Raw genomic sequence first — 19,889 nt, forward strand, 5'->3', positions numbered from 1 at the left:
ATGTGCTGCTGATGAGATCAGAAAATTGGAACTGAAATGCAAAGGTGTGTTCCAGCATGCAAAAGAGGAACCAGAAGCTTTGCAAATAGAAAAAACAGCTTGATGAAAATGGTCAAATCGTAACCAGGAAATGTTTACGATTTCAACTTATGTATATGCAGTTTGTATTCATTTAATATTTGTGAAGTGTCAAGACAGTAGCACGTCTAAATGTGTAAGCATGAATATTAAAAATTTTACTCCTTGATATTTGTAATTAATTGATCTTCTTCCTAACAGTGTTTTCTGTACGAAATGTAATGCGAACTTTTAAAAAAAAAGAAAGAAAGAAAAGTATAAATATATTTAATACGGTGAACTAGATGAGCAAAGGGGCGAGTTGAGGCTAACACACAAAAGAAAGATGACTGTACATTACCACAGGAATTCTGGAAGAAATAACGTCCAGAAAATATTCACTCTTTCTGATTATTGTTTTATTTTAACTCACTAGTTTTAGTAACATTGAAGACGACTTTGCTTTTTTCTACTTATTTTATAGGCTGTTAAATATCACAAAATACTGTCTATGTGGCACTCACTTTGTTTGTTCGTTTGTTTGTTTGTTTACTGTAGTATACTGGAAAATTTTCTAGCAGAACACTGGAAATACTGGAGCAAGATATGGTATACCTAAGAGGGTTGAACTGACATGTTTTATCATTGTTGTGTGTTAGGAAAATGTATTATAAATTTACAAAAACAGAAAAAAAAAGTTAGTTTTTTTTAATAATAATCATATTGGTTATAAAACCAAGATATTTATATATTTCAGTCTCTACGACAGCATGTAAGACTTTTCTTTCTTTGTCACTTTTTTTTTTTTTTTTTTTTTTTAACCAGGAATTAAGTAAACTTAATTTGTGTTTTCGTGCCTATAAAGAATACGCACAAGAAAATGTGATGCAGTAGTATCAAATGTAGTGTATTATAACAATATGGGTCTTTAATAATTTGGGTTATGAATTTGAGCTTAATTTGCTTTAGTTACAGTTCATACATACATATATGCAGTTCATACATATTTCATAGCTTGCAGGCAAATCATCTACCAGTAATATTGAAAAGGTATAATATGTATGTATGTATATGTGTATGTAGGGGTATATAAAGAAGGTATATTGAAAAAGTGAAAAGAAATGAAGGTTTAACCACTAAGATGCACCATCCGGTTCATATGAGGCCATCTTTTCTTAATGAATTCTCCAGTCTCACAGTACGTGACTTTCATACTCTAACTAGAAATGTTTTTTTTTTTTTTGCAGATACTGTCAGCGTTGGCGTCAGTTGGGATTCCACCTACCGCTCAAGACGCAGGAGAGTTTACTGTGATGCATGGTTTAAAGTTGGCGATTGAATGTCTCTGTGAATGTTCGGAATTGCAGCATGAGAGAAGAACCTCACTAACAGAAAGTGCAAATAAGGTTAAGTAGTCGTCTTTATTCTCTGTATATTGATTGTTAGTAAGATGGGAGTTTAGCATTCCTTTTCAAGACGTGGGCCTACAGTTTAAGTGGAATCTGAACTACCGTAATGCGCTCAAACTTCAATGCTTCTCCAGTAGGAATCGAATACGGAACCCGGTGCACCAAAGTCGCGCTCACTTGCCACTAGAGTAGGGGCGGGTTGTGCACTTATATCATAGAGTAGAAAACTTGTAATGTATAGTGATGTACACAATTTTCTAGTATTCTATAAAGTATTACACAACGTTTGGGAGGTGATTCCTGACCCAAGATAAGACGAAAAGTATAGACCAACCTGGGTGCACAAATGTTTCCTTTTGGAGTTATAGGCTGCCGGAAACATGAAAAAATGAACTTTAAAGGTCCATAGCTCCAATACTATGGGACCTACCGTAGTCGGGTCAAGACTTTATTGAGGAACTAGTATGTGCCCTTTTCAAATATCCATGTTTCAGAATCCTGCGTTACTTCCGCAACATCTTTTATAGAGGCAGTTGGTGAGTACTTCAAATTATATGCCCGTAGCCAAGCTGCGTCTATAAAAATTGTTACGTGAGTACCTTAGGATTCTGAAACATGTATTTTTGGATAGCGTACATATTAGTTCCTAAGTGAAGTCTTCACCCGATATGGTAGGTCCCATAGTATTCATTTTTTTTCTTTTTTATGTTTTCGGCAACTCTGAAAGGAAGCGTTTATGCACCCAGGTTGGTCTGTACTCTTTGTCTTATCTTCGTGTCAGAAATCACTTCCCAAACGTTGTCGGTGTTGTTTTGAAACACCATGTATAGAGTAAATTGGGGCATAAGCAGGAGACAGTTACATTAAGCTTGGAGCAAGTACATTACTAGTTAGATCTATAACCTACGGAGAAGAGGGTATCAAGGAGTAGCTCAATATCTTCAATTCAGATATACAAAAAATGTTTTGTGGAAGGCCTATATTTTTCATTTTATGACGACTTATAAACGGAATTCCGCTGATCCTCTTGTAGCTGATTTAGTATAGTATATGACTATACTTAATAATACGGTTTTCTATGCTTCATTTTTGGGGGGGTCAGAATTAAAATAAACAAAATTCTTCGTCAATAGAATTCGTATTTTGTTCGTCCAAATGATTTTGAAGAGTGGAGGATAAATGATAATCAGATAGGGCAGTGTCCGACAAATATGGTTGGTGAGGCATCGTTTCATATTCAAAACTTCTCCAGCTCTGTAATGTCATCTTCACTGTGCCCAAGCGTTGTTCTGATGAAAGAATACCTTTTCTTGAAACCAAAGATGGTCTTTTTCTTGTAGTCTGTCAAGCTGCTCGCAGTAGATTTCCTTTATTATCGTTTGGTTTCGGTTTAAAAGTTCGAAGTTGACCAATGTTTCATAGACTACCAAACACAATACTCTACGGGGAAGATTAAGATCTTTAGCCTAGGGTCCCGGTATATCTCATTTCTCTATCCCCTGTCTCCAGTTCTTGACATTTTTGTAGTGAGCCCATTCCTTGTCACCAGTCAAAATTCGATTCACAGAAGGGTTTATTCGTGAGACGTGACAGCAAAGGCAGCGTTCACTCTCTGCGTCCGAGTAAACTCTGAAATTTGTGAGGAATCCATTGACCCGTATGCTGACTTTTCCTTTGGTACGCAGGTAAGTGTCGGTGAATGGTTGAATGAGTAAATCCAAGCATCCCGTCTAGTTTATCAATAGTTAATGTTACGATAGGATTTTTTCTTATAGGGCGAGGTTCGTCTTCTAAGGTGTGGTTTCCGGCTCGAAATTTCTGGAACCGCCATTGTCACCCCCTTACACTTATTGTCCGATTCTCATACACTGCATAAATATTCCTCACACTTTCTGTTGCGTCGTTGTCTTTATTGAACGTGTAAAGCAAAATATGCCGAATAAGCTCTTTTATGATTTCCATTTTAAGTTTGAGAAAATAATTATTACAATCGAACTGCACTCTCCACAATTTCCACTAAGAAAAATAAGGTAAATGCCCTACCTACTTTTATACCAAGTTACTGCAGGTAATGTATCTGCTCCTTCTCCGAATGCTGATTCATACGCTTGAACACAACGTATCATTTGTGGGATGACCCAATATCTATCTATCTGTACACACACACACACACACAAACATATATATACTAGCTGAAAATACCCATTCTTCGCATGGGAGTTGTATTTGGAAGTCAACGCTTGTGGGAGTGTCACCATTCATCTCAGCGACCGCAAAAACTATGGATTTGACACTAATATCGGTCATTTTGGATTATTTTTACATATCTCGATATCCCCCCAGTGACCCCCGGCGCGCAGCCGAATGGGGTGAATTTGGGATGTTATCGAGATTTTCGTTATGGTTAGAATTTCCTTCAAATATAAATGCATTACTGAATTTTCTTGTCGTCTTTCCTTTCTCCCTCGTTTTCCCAGCTGTGCCACGACGAAACTCGATTTATCCAATATTTATATTCTATCACAACCGGATCTGGGAGGCGGCGGATAAAGTATAAGTACCGTAAAGATGTAAATGAATGGATATATGTGTGTATATATATATTCGGAGAAATAAAGAAAATTCGGTTTGTAATGTATAGCACATGTAATAGCACTTAATATGGATTATTTTACACTCAAAAAATAACATTGAACTCACAGATAAACAAATTCCTATTTTTGATATTTACGGCCGTTCACGATTCTAACCTTTGGTGACAGTTTACAACATGTTGTCATACTACAATCTTCGACCTGTCAGTCCGTTCAGGATGATCGTGGTCCTGGTATCAAGTCCCAATTAGGTGTAGGGGTCCACAGTAGGCTCCACAAATGGTGATCCAAACTGGTTCACACTAATGCGTTTACAGTTACAGGCGGGTTTTCTTTCTCTATAAATCGCCAGTATAGTATACAACAAACATTTATAAAGTACTGGTCTATACTACGAGATCAGAAAATATAAACATTATAAATAATGTGTTTTTAATGGTGTGAGTGTGGTAGGTTAAGAATTATAATAGAACTAGGATGTATCCGGCTTTTTTTGTTATCCGGCCTGCCCGTCTTCCACGTTAGTCTTAATAGTCGAGAGCCTACTATATGTTTTTTTTTCTTTCTTATTTTAATAAGTCGGTACTATATTTATTGACACTCTCTTGTGGGTGGGTGTTTCCCTTCGTTGTTGTTGTGACCTGGATTTGATTTTCGGTGAGAGTACGTGTGATTTCAGACCCGATCTGAAACTCAGTGTCTCATGTAATCTCAGGGCTGAAAAGATGTGTTAAGTTCAAAGTAAGGAGAGGAGCCTGCAAAAAATACAAACATTATTTGGAAAGCAATATGAAGAACAATGAGAGCTTTTAAATTAAAATTTATTGGTGATATAAATGATTACATCTTCGCTATTTCTTTAATAAAATGCAAAATACTTCGAATTTGTATTTTATTCACACTTACTCCATTAATTGAAACCATGTGCGTATATGTTATAAACACGTTGGTATTCTTCAGGAAGCCAAAGCGCGCTGCTGTTCCCAGAATAAAATATCTGATTTGGGGTTGATGCTCAAAGTCTTCTAAATTTATCCGTATATTGCTACAGTTGTATTTGTTCTCTTTGCAGTGAATTTTTACTGTCTTACTTACGAGCAAGTGTTCAATACGAAAGCAGCAGGTTTCGTTTTCAACTGTCTGGTTGCAGTTTTTTTTTTTTTTTTTTTCTTTGCCAGTGATAGGATGAATTAAGAATTTAGTGTATTTTGGGTTAATTGAATGTGTCAAGAATTAACTACGCAAATTTCAAAGTGAATTTTAATTGGTAGACGTTGTTTTCTTGCCCCTTGTTACACTTCTGTTTAGTTGTTTTTTTTTCTTTCTTTTTTTACAATGTATATTCGGGAATTATTTTTTATGATCTTATTTTGTAAGCTGTTTTGAATTTAAGTTAGACACCTATTCACTTATAGGTAATTTTGTCTGATATTTTTCTAGGTTTTAAACAGATGTCGAGTAATTTGTGTAACACACGCAAAAAGTAGTGCTTACATTAAGAGCTTGGAAGATTACTTCCATTCCGTCCTAATTCAGCAGAATAAGATAGCAGCAGGATCAGATTAGTAAGTATCATGTTTAAATTATCGGTACAACGTTCGTAATTGACATTTTTGTTTTAAAAAGAAAACATTTTAAATGGAATCTTCATTCCCAAGATTATTACGAGTTATATTTCATATTAACTTCAAAATAAAAGAAAATTAAAATTTGGAAAACAGAACATCTTAGAAATTTCGAAACCACCTCTAAATGCAATGACAAGATGTTCTTGAATCATGTTTACAGCTGATAATTAACGTTATGGTTATAAATGAAAAATCTTTAAGTTTTACGTCGCACGGTTATGCCGGTTAGGCTAAAGGAGACAGTGATGATGAGACATGAGTGAAATGGTGGAATGAAGAAAGTTTGAGGAAACGGGGGAACCCCGAGAAAACCCACGAGCACGGTGTTTGTCCACCACAAAGTCCACACGGCGCGATCTGGGATCGAACCAGGGACCTCACGCACCGGAGGTGAACGCTCTATTACTGAGCCACCGCACTCCCAACGTTATGATTATGTCGCGATGTTGTGTCGTTTCCTTCAGATGTTGATAACATGATCACAGTTCTTAATGTTCTTTTGCATAGCATCTTCTGTGTTCTGGGGCGCTGTGTTATCCACATGTAAATTCAGTCCTAAGGTTTGGAATTCTATTGAAGAACAATAATTGGCCCCAATTTTAATTGGAATAATTAATTTTTTTAACGCAAAGAGTGAAAAAGTGACCGACTGTACCGAGACTCGAACCCAGTACCTCCAGCATACCGTGTCGATGCGTTAATCAGTACAAAACCCAGTCCGCCTCCCAGAATAGCCACTCATTCTCTCACTCTCGAGGCTCGGTGCTCGTCGGTCGGACCACGTAGATCGTACCACAGATCCCTGCTGTGATTGGACAGTCCTCTGTCCATATACCGAGCACTTTATGACGGTTGTGATTTCATATATACTAATGGAAGAAGGAAACAGCCGATTTTTTTTATTTTATACACCAAATCCTCTATAGATGTGAATTCTAACGCAAGGAGTGGAAAAGTTAAAATTCGCACCTATAGAGGATTTGGTGTATAAAATAAAAAAAAATCGGTTGTTTCCTTCTTCGATTAGTATATAATTTTTTTACGTTGCAAATACTGAGTGAGCATAAGATAATGCAGTGGTTCTCAACCTTTTTCGATTTTCGATACACTGTACTGAACGCCTACACGACACACTTAACTTGAAAAATGAAAATGAAATCTTTGAGTTTTACGTCGCACGGTTATGCCGGTTAAGCTAAAGGAGACGGTGATAATGAGAGATGAGTGAAATGGTGGAATGAAGAAAGTGGGAGGAAACGGGAGAACCCCGAGGAAACCCATGCACACGGTGTTTGTCCACCACAAAGTTCACTTGGCGGGGGCTGGGATCGAACCCGGGACCCCAAACACCAGAGGTGAACGCTCTACCACTGAGCCACCGCGGCCCCCACACTTAACTTTATGTTTTAATTAACACTAATATAAATTATAGTAGTGGAAGACTGTAAGTTTCTATGTAGTATTGACTCGTGTAATGCTGAGCAGTGTTACTGCCACTGGAGGCATTGACTGGTACAGTAAGGGACACTTCTGGATGGTACACCCATATGGAAATTTACGGCAAAAGTGTACCATCCAGAAGTGTCCCTTACTGTACAACCTATCTCAAAACTGATTTTGACTGATTATTAAGTCCTTTAAGATTTTTAAATTTTAAAATTTTGCGACACGCCCTATAGGACAGCAATGTAGTCTGAAGAGTGTTTAGCTTGTATGAAGTACTATAATCCGGGTCACCCGAATTGGCGTGTGGCATCAGCTAATAAGCTCATAGTGCCCTGTTACTAAACCTTCAGGGAGGAATCTAATCATTCATAATTGTCCACAAGTACGAATAAAATCAATTTTGAATGATTAAATTCCTCCCTGAAGGTTTAGTAACAGGGCACTGTGAGCTTATTGGCTGATATCACACGCCAATTCGGGTGACGCGGACTATAACCTTAAACTCCCTTAAGCACCCGTTGTATACTTTAATTATTTCCGTTTCTATGACTCTTTATCATCGATACATCATTATCATCAGTACGTGACTGTTAAGGAATTTGTACATTGGTTCGTGGACTCACGTAATTATAAATTTTCAGTTCTTAGGACAAAACACTATTATACTTCATTAACAGCTAAAAATAATCCCTTCAAGTGGTTTATTGGAATAATAATTCGCAGTAGTGTTTTTCGCTGTTAACGAAGTATAAAATTGTGTTTTATTCTCAAAGCTTACAATTTACTATTCCACTAGAAGCGAACCCACGAATCGATGTAAAAATTCCTTAACAATCATATACCAATGATGATGTTAAGGAGTCATCAAAATACATACGATTAAGTTAATACAACTGGCGCCTAAGTGAAGTTAACGGTTAGTATTTCATTATTAAATATGCATTCTATCAGTTCATTTAGTGTTCACTTTTAATGAACATGTTTGGAGGTTCAAGTACAACAAAACTTCGGATATAAAGCAAGGAGTGAGTTGTCCTATCTTAAAAGAAAGCGTATCTTTCAAAACCTCGGAATCACACGAAGAACATAAAGCAAAAATCACAGATCATATAGCCAGGATATTTGAAGTGGAGTTAGATAAAACAGAATTTCTGAAGATTAGAGAGGGGAACTATTATTTATATGTGTATTACCTCAAAAGAGTTGGTACAGATGGTATTGCAGGAGGTTTTTTTTTTCTTTTAAACGTTTAGAAGACAAAAATAATGCTAAGGAGGTTTGATTGATTGATATTTCACTGTATAAAGTCATATAATTTTTATTTCCGTTTTCCCGACAATAGAACGTTATAAATATTGGTAAATTTGGAACACTGTTTAAAGTCAAGTTATTGTAATTATAACAACTAAACTTTTATTTTTTAAATCTTATAGAAGGACAACAGTCATAAAAATTTCCAATAAACACACCACTTTAAGCAGTATACCAATCTTTACCCATATTTTTCATATCCCCGGAACGATTCGTGTGATATCATTGCTTTAAACTGCTTTTGGAAACCATCTATGTAGTTAGATGTTATATTTATCTAAGCAGTTTTTTGAAATAAAACTTTCAAAAAAAAAAAAAATAAATAAATAAATAAAATAAAATAAAATAAAATACGCTATATTTCCGAAACTTATCCCCAATATATTATTTTGATATATATAACAATATTATATATATATATTTAAAATTGAAATATAATGAGACATTCGGAATAGCTTTAAAAAAATAAAATAAAATAAAATAAAATTTTCAATTCTTTGTTACTTTGTTCCCATTCATTTCAAATATGTCATATCATACTCATAGTATTTGACACTATCCTACTCATAGTAGTATTTTAGATATGCAATGCCCCGTCCGTGTCACGTATGTTTTTACTGTTTTGGAGGCCTCCAAAGTTGGGATGTTTGTGGTATTGTAGCATGCTTAGTTTGTAACAGTGAATAATAGATGTTATACTGTATTGTAAGTTTTCGTTTAATACGTGGACTCGAAATACGAAATAACCGAAGCAGTGGGAATTGAAAAAGTGAATTTTTATGTTGAGTTTGCAATACTATTATTCTATTGGTATTACTGAATATGTCGAACAATGTCCCCCTGTTGACATTTGTTTAGTACAAAATTTCATACACACTAATTATTTGCTGAGCATAATCATTAAATTTTCATTAAAAATTAAATACGTGTTACAGTTTCACCAACTAACTTTTTGGCTTCATCAGACACTATGAGTTACAGGACAACTGTACAATCTTATATACATACACCAGCTAAGACATCTGTGAGCAGCAAATCTCCTTCAAGTATACTTATTTGAAAATTCCTATATAGATGCTTTCTATTGTTGCTAATAAGACACAATGACAAGCTGACAGTGTAAATATAGCTGACAGGAGCCAATCTGAAGAAAGATGTCTTAGCTGGTGTATGTATATAAGATTGTACAGTTATCCTGTAACTCATAGTGTCTGATGAAGCCGAAAACTTAGTTGGCGAAACTGTAACACGTATTTAATTTTTAATGAAAATATAATGGTTTTGCTCAGCAAATAATTAGTGTGTATTTAATGATATACAAAGCAAAGCTTCTACTTATGGAAAATATCACAAAATTTCATTGTTTTTTATGTATTAGTTTTATAGTTAGAAGGGCATTTAAAGATAAATGGTCCATCGTGTATATATATCTATATCTATATATATCTATATCTATCTATCTATCTATCTATATATATATATATATATATATATATATATATATATATATAGAGAGAGAGAGAGAGAGAGAGAGAGAGAGAGATACACGATGGACCATATATCATATCGCTAGTAAATTTTTCATTCCTGTAAAATTTTAGAATTTGTATCATAGTATTGCGTCATTAGTTATGATTTACTAAAACATTACTTCATTTCAGCTTGCTGACCATCCATCACTGTCATCTTGTTATTGTAAATACGTATCCAAATAATACGGAAAGCAAGATTGCACCTCATCCTCCAAAGGATGTAAGTATAGTTACAATTACATAGATATATATGCACGCTGTCTCTAAAGTCTTCATGCGATTTCTAAGGGTTATTGCTTGAAAAACGCTAATTGTATTTGAGTGGAATGCCTACAGTTCGAAAGAAAGAGTGTTCAGGTTCATTTGTGTATCACGTTCGTACATATATCATTCAACTTGGAAGTGGGGATGAGGGTGGAGGGAGCACGGTGGTTCATTGGTAGAACGCTTATCTCTGGATTGTGGGGTTCCTGGTTCGATACCCACTCAACTAAGTTTGTGGTGGACAACATTTTGTTAACTGGTTTTCTCGGGTTACTCCCGTTTCCTCCCATATGCTCATTTCACCAGTTCTTCCATCGTCATTCACGCGCCTTAATCATCCGTCTCCCTTAGCCTAAAGTGTATAATCGTGGTACGTTAAAACTGAAAGATTTCATTTCGTATCATTCATATTATTAATGTGTTGTATTTGGCTTTTTTAAAAAGAAGTTATTAAATACAAAATAATTGTAGTTGCATTAAGATTTCAGTTCACAAATGTGATCTCATTTCATATTCTAATAAAAACCAGAGATGAGTGAAATGCGTGGCTTATCGTGTACCATACCAAAATCCCAGCTATGAGTTTTGTGTGCAAGTGCGATCACATGCTGGATTTTTCCGCTCATCTGCACGTATACGGACACACAGACCTTTTCTCGTCTGAACCACATGCTCCCTCGTAGTTATGTGGATAGCGTACGCACTTGTGGTATGGGAGGCCCGGGTTCGATTCCCGGTGGGAGCTCATTTGGTACGGATCCCACGTTAAGCAGTAGGTATGCGTCTCATATAGTCTCGCTGCTAAACTGAACGTTAAACTCAAAATCCAATCCAGTCTTCTGAACCATAAATGATTCTCATCGCTGAATGCCACCTTCCATTCCCATTGCCACTGCAGTCTTTCCTGAAACCACCGAAGACGGTAATTAGCAAGTGTCAGGAGTAATTGTGCGATGGGAACTTGATGCCTCCCACAATCAAGTGTTCGTGTGATCACATTAAGATTTGATTGGCATTCACTGTTGTCAGAGCAACATGAATGATCCTTTGTCTAAACCATATATGTGCAAGTTGAGACAGTGTGTGGGCCAATTACAGAGGACTTACTGGCTACGAGGGCCGTATAAGACAATGTATAACATGTTCATAACAATCGAATGGTCACATTTAATTGAGAAACTCGTTCATCATACACTAACATCACAGGAACACAAAAACTGTTATAACGTTAACCAGCATATTTCTTTACTATAGTAAAGCAGGAAAAAATCTATTTATTTATCATTTTAGTATGGAATTTGATTCTTCATGTTCTGAACTAGTCTCTCAATGTTTCGTGGTACACTGAATGTTCGAACGCGGATGATATTTTCCAAGGTGAAATCAGTTATCTAGGAAATATTTTCAATTCATGTAAGAAGTATATTTCATGGTTCATAGCGAGTCACTTTTTTTTAACTAAAAGTTACTTTTTTCAAGTTGGCCACTAAAAGTTACTTTTTCTTCAAATTTATCACTAAAGTTACTTTTTTGGGAGGTAGAGTGACTTTTTTGTGTGATTTATGTTTTCCATTGGCAGTTTTATAAGAAAAATATTATAAAAATAAACGGAAAAAGGCCGAAACTTGTTACTCATTACTCTTCTGAAAGCTTCAGTACTTGCTGCCACATGTGAATCAGTCAGCTTTATTCTCACTTCAGCTTTATTCTTTCTAAAGCACAGTGAATGGTTGGTGAATCCTTAAGCTCTCAGGGTGGGATTGTCTATTCTTTCTTCTATCATAATAGTCTTTTAGTTTTCTCTCGTAATAGTTAACGCTCCGCTCAACGTTGTGTGTGTGTGTGTTTGTGTGGTTCATCGTGTTCGTCTTGTGTTACGCTTCTTTTATGTTCTTCTTAAGAGTAGGTGATGAATTTGAATATTTCATGGCTTTGAGAACTCTCATTGCTAAGTTAAATATAATGTCTGGGATGAAGAAATTCGGAAATAGGCCAGAATTGGTTCCAGTCACTCAGAAGCTTCTTACATCTGCTAAGTCTGTTTACCGTAATTACAAAGCATACTTAGAAAACCTAAGAAAGGAGGAAGCTCAAAAAGAAGAAGAAAAGATGAAACAAAACAAGAAACAAAGAGAGAAGTGATGGAGAAATTGACAAAGGAAAAAAGGGCCATGATGAGATTTTGGTCACTTTTTTCGTGTGCTTTTGGTCACTTTTCAACTATTTACAAGAGACCAGACCACTATGAGCCCTGATATTTTCAATAACAGGTCAGGCGGGCCGGGACTGACCCGGGGGCCGGCTATTGCACATGTCTGGTCTAGACACTCCTAGATATCTTGTGGAGAAATATCTACTGTGGGAACCCTTTGCCTTTCATTGTGTACGTCATCAATGAACCTGGCCTGTCAGAACCCCATTACATCATCACGCCGGAAGACACTTCATTGCATAATAAGTATTTGCTGCTACTGTAGAGGATTGTAATCCATGCACAAGGGATTTTCACATTTAACTATATTCGTTGTATTGTTCAGTGACCTTCAACTGCCAGTAACATGTCCTCTACAGACACTACATTAGGAGGCTTTCTAATGTGGCCGGTGTGCTGGTACCTTGAAACTGAGATCAACATGCTGTCTGCAGACGCACATTGTGTGGTGCAAAATTTTCTTTTGAATTTGGCGATTTGTACTGAGTATTCTTAAATGTTTCGTTGTAAGCACTTTCGCTAAATCTTTCGTCAAATTGGGAGGAGATAAATAGGAAGAAAAAAAAAATGAGAAATTAGAGAACGGAAATTAGCTGTGAATCATTCATTTAGGCGTTCCTTCACATTCTAAGATTGTTTCTTATTTTATTTAGCGTGTGTGAGCGTATTTTTAGTGTTTTCTGGCAAGTAATTCATTTTCCGTTCCTTTGTTCCAACGTTATAATCACCGAAGTGAAATATGCTCTGGATTCCCAAATTTTGGAATTTTGTACTGTATAACGTGAGTAGAATATGCTCTGTATTCTTCTTAACGGTAAAGCGCAGACTGTTTGACTCACTACCGTACCCGACATTTCGTTAATATATTTTTTTTTAAATACCAATGAATATATTCCAATGAAATGTTAACAAGTGGAAAAGAAATGGGTTTTATGTGGCTTCTAGTTCTACATGGAGTTAAATTGTGGGTCTGCCAATCAGCCTGTCTCCCGTCTTCATCTTCTTTGCTGATATCGTTTTGTACTTCTCGATTGGCTAAAGGTGACTACACAGTAGTTGTTGATTGCGAGTGCTAGTGTGTATGCACACAGAAAATAGTTGAAAAATGTATTCGTTTACTCTGGAAGGCAGAACAAATGAAAGAATGTAATTCTGAAAGGAGAAGGAAAAAAATCTTTAAGAACAAGGAAAGGAAAATTGGGAAGGAAGTTGGCCTTTGTTTTTTGTCTATTCTTGTTTCTCTCAGTTTCTAACTGAGGCAGTGGACGTTTATTGTTCGCACTTATTAGAAAACATAATAGATACAATCACGTCAACGCTAATTCTTGGTTAAATTTGAAGGCACATCCGCCGAATAAGTCCATTAATTAGAACTTGTCGAAGAGACTCGAAACCAGGGAGATGCATTTGGACGAGCATGTAGGAGGTCGTTCAAAAATATCAGAGGAAGCTATTGAGAATGTGAAGGACCAATTATTGTCAACTCCAAGAAGTCACTGTTGCAGAAATCAGGATTGTTCAAAAGGATCTGTCATCATCGTACTGCGACAACAATGAAATTACATGTTTACAGTACCTCCGTGTTTCACGAATTAAAAGGGTCTGACTACATGAAAAAAGGCACGGTTTCACTTTTCGCGATACACTAATCCTGCAAATTCCTGCAATTAGAAAAGTGAAAGTGCCAGCACAATACATGCAGAAACTTTTCATTTCGAGAAGATTCTTGTTAAATGTAGAATGTTGCGGCAGCACATAATTGGCCACCATCGTCGATAGAACCATCACAGCAACCGCAAATTTGAAATTTGCCAACGTCTTTATGAATCAATTGAGCAAGGAGGAATTCCTCATTGTATATTTGCAGCAGGGAGCGACATCCCACATGTTATGCGCCAACATGGACAAAATTCAGTTTTCTTACATCAACCTTGTCATGACCCGATATGCTGCTACCACCTTATTCGTGTAGAGATATGTGAAAGGAAGAGTTTATGCAAACAAACCCCGAACTAGGCAAGCATTAATGATCAATTCAGGAAGTGATAAGGAGATTCTGGCAAGCAAATTCCGAAATATTGTGTACGACACAAATGGTGTCAACTTTTAGCTCATGTTATTATAGTATTACATTTCTCATAAACTGAAGTAAGCCCGCTGTAAATTTCGTTGCAAAATATTCATGAATAGAACACCCTGTATATTAAATTACTATACATACTTAGATAACAGTTCATTTTAATTTTTTTGTTCTTTTTCATTTACAGTTGTCAGCTATCTTAACGACTGAAGTACATTGTGCCAAAGCAGGTGGGCAATTCGCTACCAAAATGTCTCATTTAACATTATGTCACTATGACCTCGCTTCCACAACTGTGACTGGTATCCCCATGAAAGAGGAACAAAACGCTAGCTCCTCGGCAAATTACGATGTAGAGATCTTTCATCCGGCTGCTGCACATGCTTCAATTCTTAAAGGTATTGTATAAAATACACTAGTTTGGGTTGATAGTTTATGTACGGGGAATGTTCGAAGAGTAACCTCCGACTGGTTAATAAAAGAAAAAACAAAGTAAATAAGAAGAATTTATTGTATACGTCTGAAAACTACTTCTTTGCTCTGTTTTTCAACGTAGTTTCCATAAACGTTCAAGTGCTTATTATGTCTCTGCACTAGCTTAGAAATTCCATCAGCACAAAAATCTCTCGCCTGTGCGTTGAGCCAGCCTGTGACCGCATCTTTAGCCTGTAGCCTAATCTCTGTGTTACTACATCATATCACACAGCGTGGGAATATGCTGATATTCATCGAAAAGCTCCGAGATTATGAAACTTCGATTTTCACGAACTTTTGCATCAATTTGGTGAACGGGTTCATCAGTGACCACTGATGGCCTGCCACTCCTCTCTTCGTCATGAATGTTTGTTCGTCCACTTTTAAATGAACGAACCCATTCGCGAACAACTTCACTCATCACACTTGGTCCATACACGGCACAAAGTTCCCAAATATTGTTTTGCCGTAAAAAAGCGAATAACAGCTCGCACCTCGTACTTGGCGAGGTTTTGTATTGCAGCACACATTTAAAGACGCTACATAAGCGGAACTAGTGATCAGACAACCTTCACTCTACCACGGCTGGATGCAGACTGATCTACCGCGCACGTCTGTGCTAAGTTGGTAGCGCTGCCTACACTACTTGACGCTCAGTGACCAATCGGAAATTACTTTTTTGAACGCGCCTCGTATTTGGTGGATAGGGCTAAAATAGAATAAGGTTTACGAGGATTCATTGTCTTTGTTCTCAGATAACCAAGAATGTACTCAAGTTCTTTATAATTGAAGCACAAGGAGTTAGAAAGGGGCTTGTAGTAATTAAAACCTCATTTATTTGGTTTTCGACGTACAAGGTGGTCGCAAATGAGGTATACACTTTCAAATTTCTTGTGCATAAGCATTTATGATGGGAACCTCTAATACTTGTATAATGTCGAGTAATTGGGTAAGTAGTATGTGTTCTCAGAATATATATATATATATATATATATATATATATATATATATATATATATGTGGTCTTGTAGATAATGTTAAGAAGTCCTAGGAGATATGTCTGGATAACTATATACAATTACATAACATAATTATTTACCTTAGGAAATGCTGCAGATTCAGCCCAGATTCGTACACAAAGAGAGGGAACGGAGTACGAAACAATTACTCTTAAATGGTGCACTCCTCGTAGTTGTAGCTCATCAGAACTACAGAATTGTACTGCCGTACATAGGATTACACCGGTGGATGTTAATAGGTAAGTCTTTAATACATAAAATAGAAGTTTTGAGTAGCTTAATAATATTTTTTGACTTCAGTTGTATTTTCATCAACCAATGTAGCTTAGCTTGTAGAGTAGTAACTCATAAACGTCAAATTTCATATCAGTCCTGAAATGCAGATCATTTTTTCTTTGTTTGTTTGTTTGTTTGCTTATTAGTTTGTTTGTTCTTTTCCCATTACTTCCAATGAATGTTGGGACAGTTAATGAAAAGATGCTATGGGAGTATTAAGCCTGAAGTTAGCGTTTATTTTTGGAGTAAAAGATCCAATATATTTCAATCAAAAATTTTCTTATAGACCTTAAATCTGGAGAACTACATATAGTGTAACTAAACCCAAACTATCACTTAACTCAGTATGATGTGCTTATTTCGTAAGCGCATTTAGTGAAAACTCGATTTAGGGGCCGTTCAAAAATTTTGTGGCCCTTGATCCAAAAACTAATTATTGTTCAAGTTCGCAAACTTTTGATCCATTTTTTTGGATCATTCCTAAAATTGTTGCTCTTCGTTTTTGCAGTTCAAAAAGTGAAATTTTTACGAGTCATTTCTTAATTTTAGATTTATTATTTAGTTTGTTCAAAGGTGGGTCTATTTCGTGTATTTTTGTTGAAGATATATGATCGTTGTGTGTGCTCAATTATGTATATGAATTACTACTACTATCGTTTGAACCCGGTAAACGGTTTCGTTTTATTTATTTTAATAGCCTTGTTCTGGTGTGATTACAGCATATATTGCTAGGTCAGAAGAGTATTTTGGCAATTCTTCTTGAAATTCTTTACCCAGACAAGTTTTTGGTACACGGTATGAAAAAAAAAAAGTCGTCAACTATTTGTTTACCCTCAATACGATATCATTATTTTATTTCTATCTTTCTATTCAGTTTCTGTTATATTCTTTCGTCCTTCTATTCAAGTTTTCTGTTTTTCTTCCATTCTTCTCTTCAGTCTTCTATACTTTCTTCTTCCATCTTTTTCAGTATTCTATTCTTCCTTCTTCTATCCTTCTGTTCAGTCTTTTATTATTATTTCTTCAATCCTTCTGTTTAGTTATCTATTTTTCATTCTTCCATCCTTCTATTCGGGCTTCTATTCTTCCGCCAATTCAATTTTCTTCCTTTTTAAATTCTTTTATTCAGTTTTATTCTCCTTTTTATACTTCTATTCTTCATTCTTTCAACATTCTATTCAGTCTTCTATTCTTCTTTTTTCTGTCTTCTTTTGAGTCTTCTGTTTTCCTTCCATTCTTCTAGCCATTCTTATTTTCTTCTTTCATCCTTTTATTGTCTTCTATCTTATATTTTTTGTTGCATCCTTCTGTTCAGTCTTCCACTCGTCTTTCTTCCATCCTATTGTCTTTGATTATTCCTTCTTTCATTCTTCTATTCAAACTTGTATTCTTTTTTCCATCCTTGTATTCCGTCTTCATTTTTTTCTACTCATCTAGAAAACACTTTTGCTTCAGTGTGTTTTCATCCTTACGATACGTTAGCGTACTTTTTCTATGGAATAAATAAGAACAGAAGTTAACATAATCAGTCCTCATTCGATGGTCAGAAGTCAAAAAGTCCGTCACTTGGAACCAAACCACTACAGTAGGAACTGATAACTGTGTCCTGTTACTTTTAAGCGGCACTCATTTTGCATGCCAGTACGAAGACGTTATTCAAGATGGCGGACAACAGTGTATGGTAGGTTTTAGTGAACGATGATACAAAACCATCTTAAATTTACAGAAGACTTCGTTCACAATACCATGATGAGACATTCAGCCAGAATAGAACATTTGAATGGTGCAAGGCTTCAAAGGCAACTGTCACTGACAAGCCGGGTTGTGGTGGATCCCAGCCTACAGCCGTTTTTCCTGGAAATATTCAGCGCATTGAAAAGCTTATCATTGACAATCGTTTCATAACCGTCGTGAGATTACAGAGATGTGTAGTCTTTCGTTAGGAACGATAAACACAATCATTCATAACCTTTTGCTGTTCCGGGAAATGAGTGCATGCTTTATTCTAAAACAGTTTTCCGGTTTGACCGACACAGAAGAGTTGAAGTCTGTACTGAATTGCATTACCGCCTTATTATTGAGCGAACTTAGCAACAAGTTACTTCCACCTATTTTGTCCCCTAAAATAATTCTGTAGAACTCAACATTACCACAGGCTAATTCCATTTGTGACTTACACGACAACAGACGTTAGACGGCAGTAAATATTATGTATTACAAAAATTATAAGATATATTCATGGGCAAGTTTTAGGTTATAAATAAGGGGCAGTAAGTCCTTCATTCATTTTTATTTGTAGCATTTAAATATGTAAACAAAATGGCTGAAACAAGTCTCTAAATATATACGTGACTTACACGACAGTAGGAGACATCGTGTTTTGAATAACGGTTAACTATATGAAAATTCTGTTCTTCTATTGCTGCAAGAAAACTAAAACGTTTTTCATATATTAAGTAGATACCAAGCTATAAGACCAAAAGAAAATTATTATATTTTCTGTATCTATTTTAAAATATATGCTACAAATATAACGTGACTTACACGACATAAATTTGTGACTTACACGACAAGTCTAACATCATGTCTTCGTTTAATTACACTTTCAAAATCTATTGGCGGATAGAGTGGCACTAATGATTTAGAGAGATAAAAGGAAGTTAACAGACAAAACAAGAAGTTAACAGTTCTTTTATTGGAGCAAAATTTGTCAAATTCTAATTTATGTCTGTAATCGACGTCTGTTAATGCAACCCTAGGCCTAATCTTTCTATTGCGGCCAATAAAATTCTTTATCTTGATGGTAATGGCGAAGAAATGTTACATACAGTTGTTATGATTCTTTTCTCCACATCTAACAAATATTTAATAGTTCTTTTTCGGCGAAGTGTAATAATACCCTGTCTCCAGTAGAGTATTTCCATCACTTCTTCGCTGCGTTTATTCCCTTCACATGCGCTAATGAACAGTTCTGGAATGAAATCGAACTTCCTTCGTGGTGAAGAAATATCTTAGATGAGACAACATTCAATAGTATACACTGAAATACAATGAAAGTAGTGCTAGTTTCGTGTTTTTGGAATATTACATAAATTTCTTTCTTATGAAGTTTCCATTGGCGCATCAACTCAAATTTTTGAAGTAATACTTTTTCTGCAGTATATTACATTTATGTTCGGACATAACTTGCGTACTCTCTCAATAAATTCTAAAGCAGATTGAGGATCAATTTGTCTTTGAGAGCCTTTTCCATAGTTCGTAGCAGAAAAATGCCAATACATTTCAACTTTCTGCAATGTTATTGAACAAAGTTAATAATGTTGTGCACCATCATCCGACTGATAATTCACATTGTTGATCGGAAAACCCGGATGGCATCCTTCAAAATCTTCCATAAGTGTAGACTTGAAATAAGCAAATGGAAACATATCTTGATGCATACAATCAGATATAATTACGCACGAATCATGTTCTGTGGTTTCCTTTTCTTCAGGAAAATATATTATTGCAGTTTATATAGTACAACTGTGTGATATCCAGTGACCGGTTTGTATCTTTTCTTGGTACATAAAACAGTAATTTCCACT

At 35.8% G+C, this 19,889-nt stretch overlaps 1 protein-coding gene across 2 annotated transcripts in view; it reads left to right on the top strand.

Annotated features, from left to right (window-relative positions):
* Positions 1-19,889, top strand: part of asun (integrator complex subunit 13 asun) — a 67,735-nt gene that overhangs the window by 14,773 nt on the left and 33,073 nt on the right. For both annotated transcript variants that reach the window (XR_014127518.1, XM_081731738.1), the window contains exons 4-8: positions 1,305-1,463; positions 5,501-5,625; positions 10,107-10,197; positions 14,721-14,931; positions 16,112-16,265. Coding sequence is in view for 1 of the 2 variants with exons in the window: in XM_081731738.1 (XP_081587864.1) it covers positions 1,305-1,463; positions 5,501-5,625; positions 10,107-10,197; positions 14,721-14,931; positions 16,112-16,265 (740 nt within the window). In the remaining variant the exon portion in view is untranslated. The remainder of the gene's footprint in view (positions 1-1,304; positions 1,464-5,500; positions 5,626-10,106; positions 10,198-14,720; positions 14,932-16,111; positions 16,266-19,889) is intronic.

The sequence above is a fragment of the Thermobia domestica genome, chromosome 11 (assembly GCF_964235325.1).
Source record: "Thermobia domestica chromosome 11, izTheDome1.hap1.1, whole genome shotgun sequence".
Lineage (NCBI taxonomy): Eukaryota > Metazoa > Arthropoda > Insecta > Zygentoma > Lepismatidae > Thermobia > Thermobia domestica.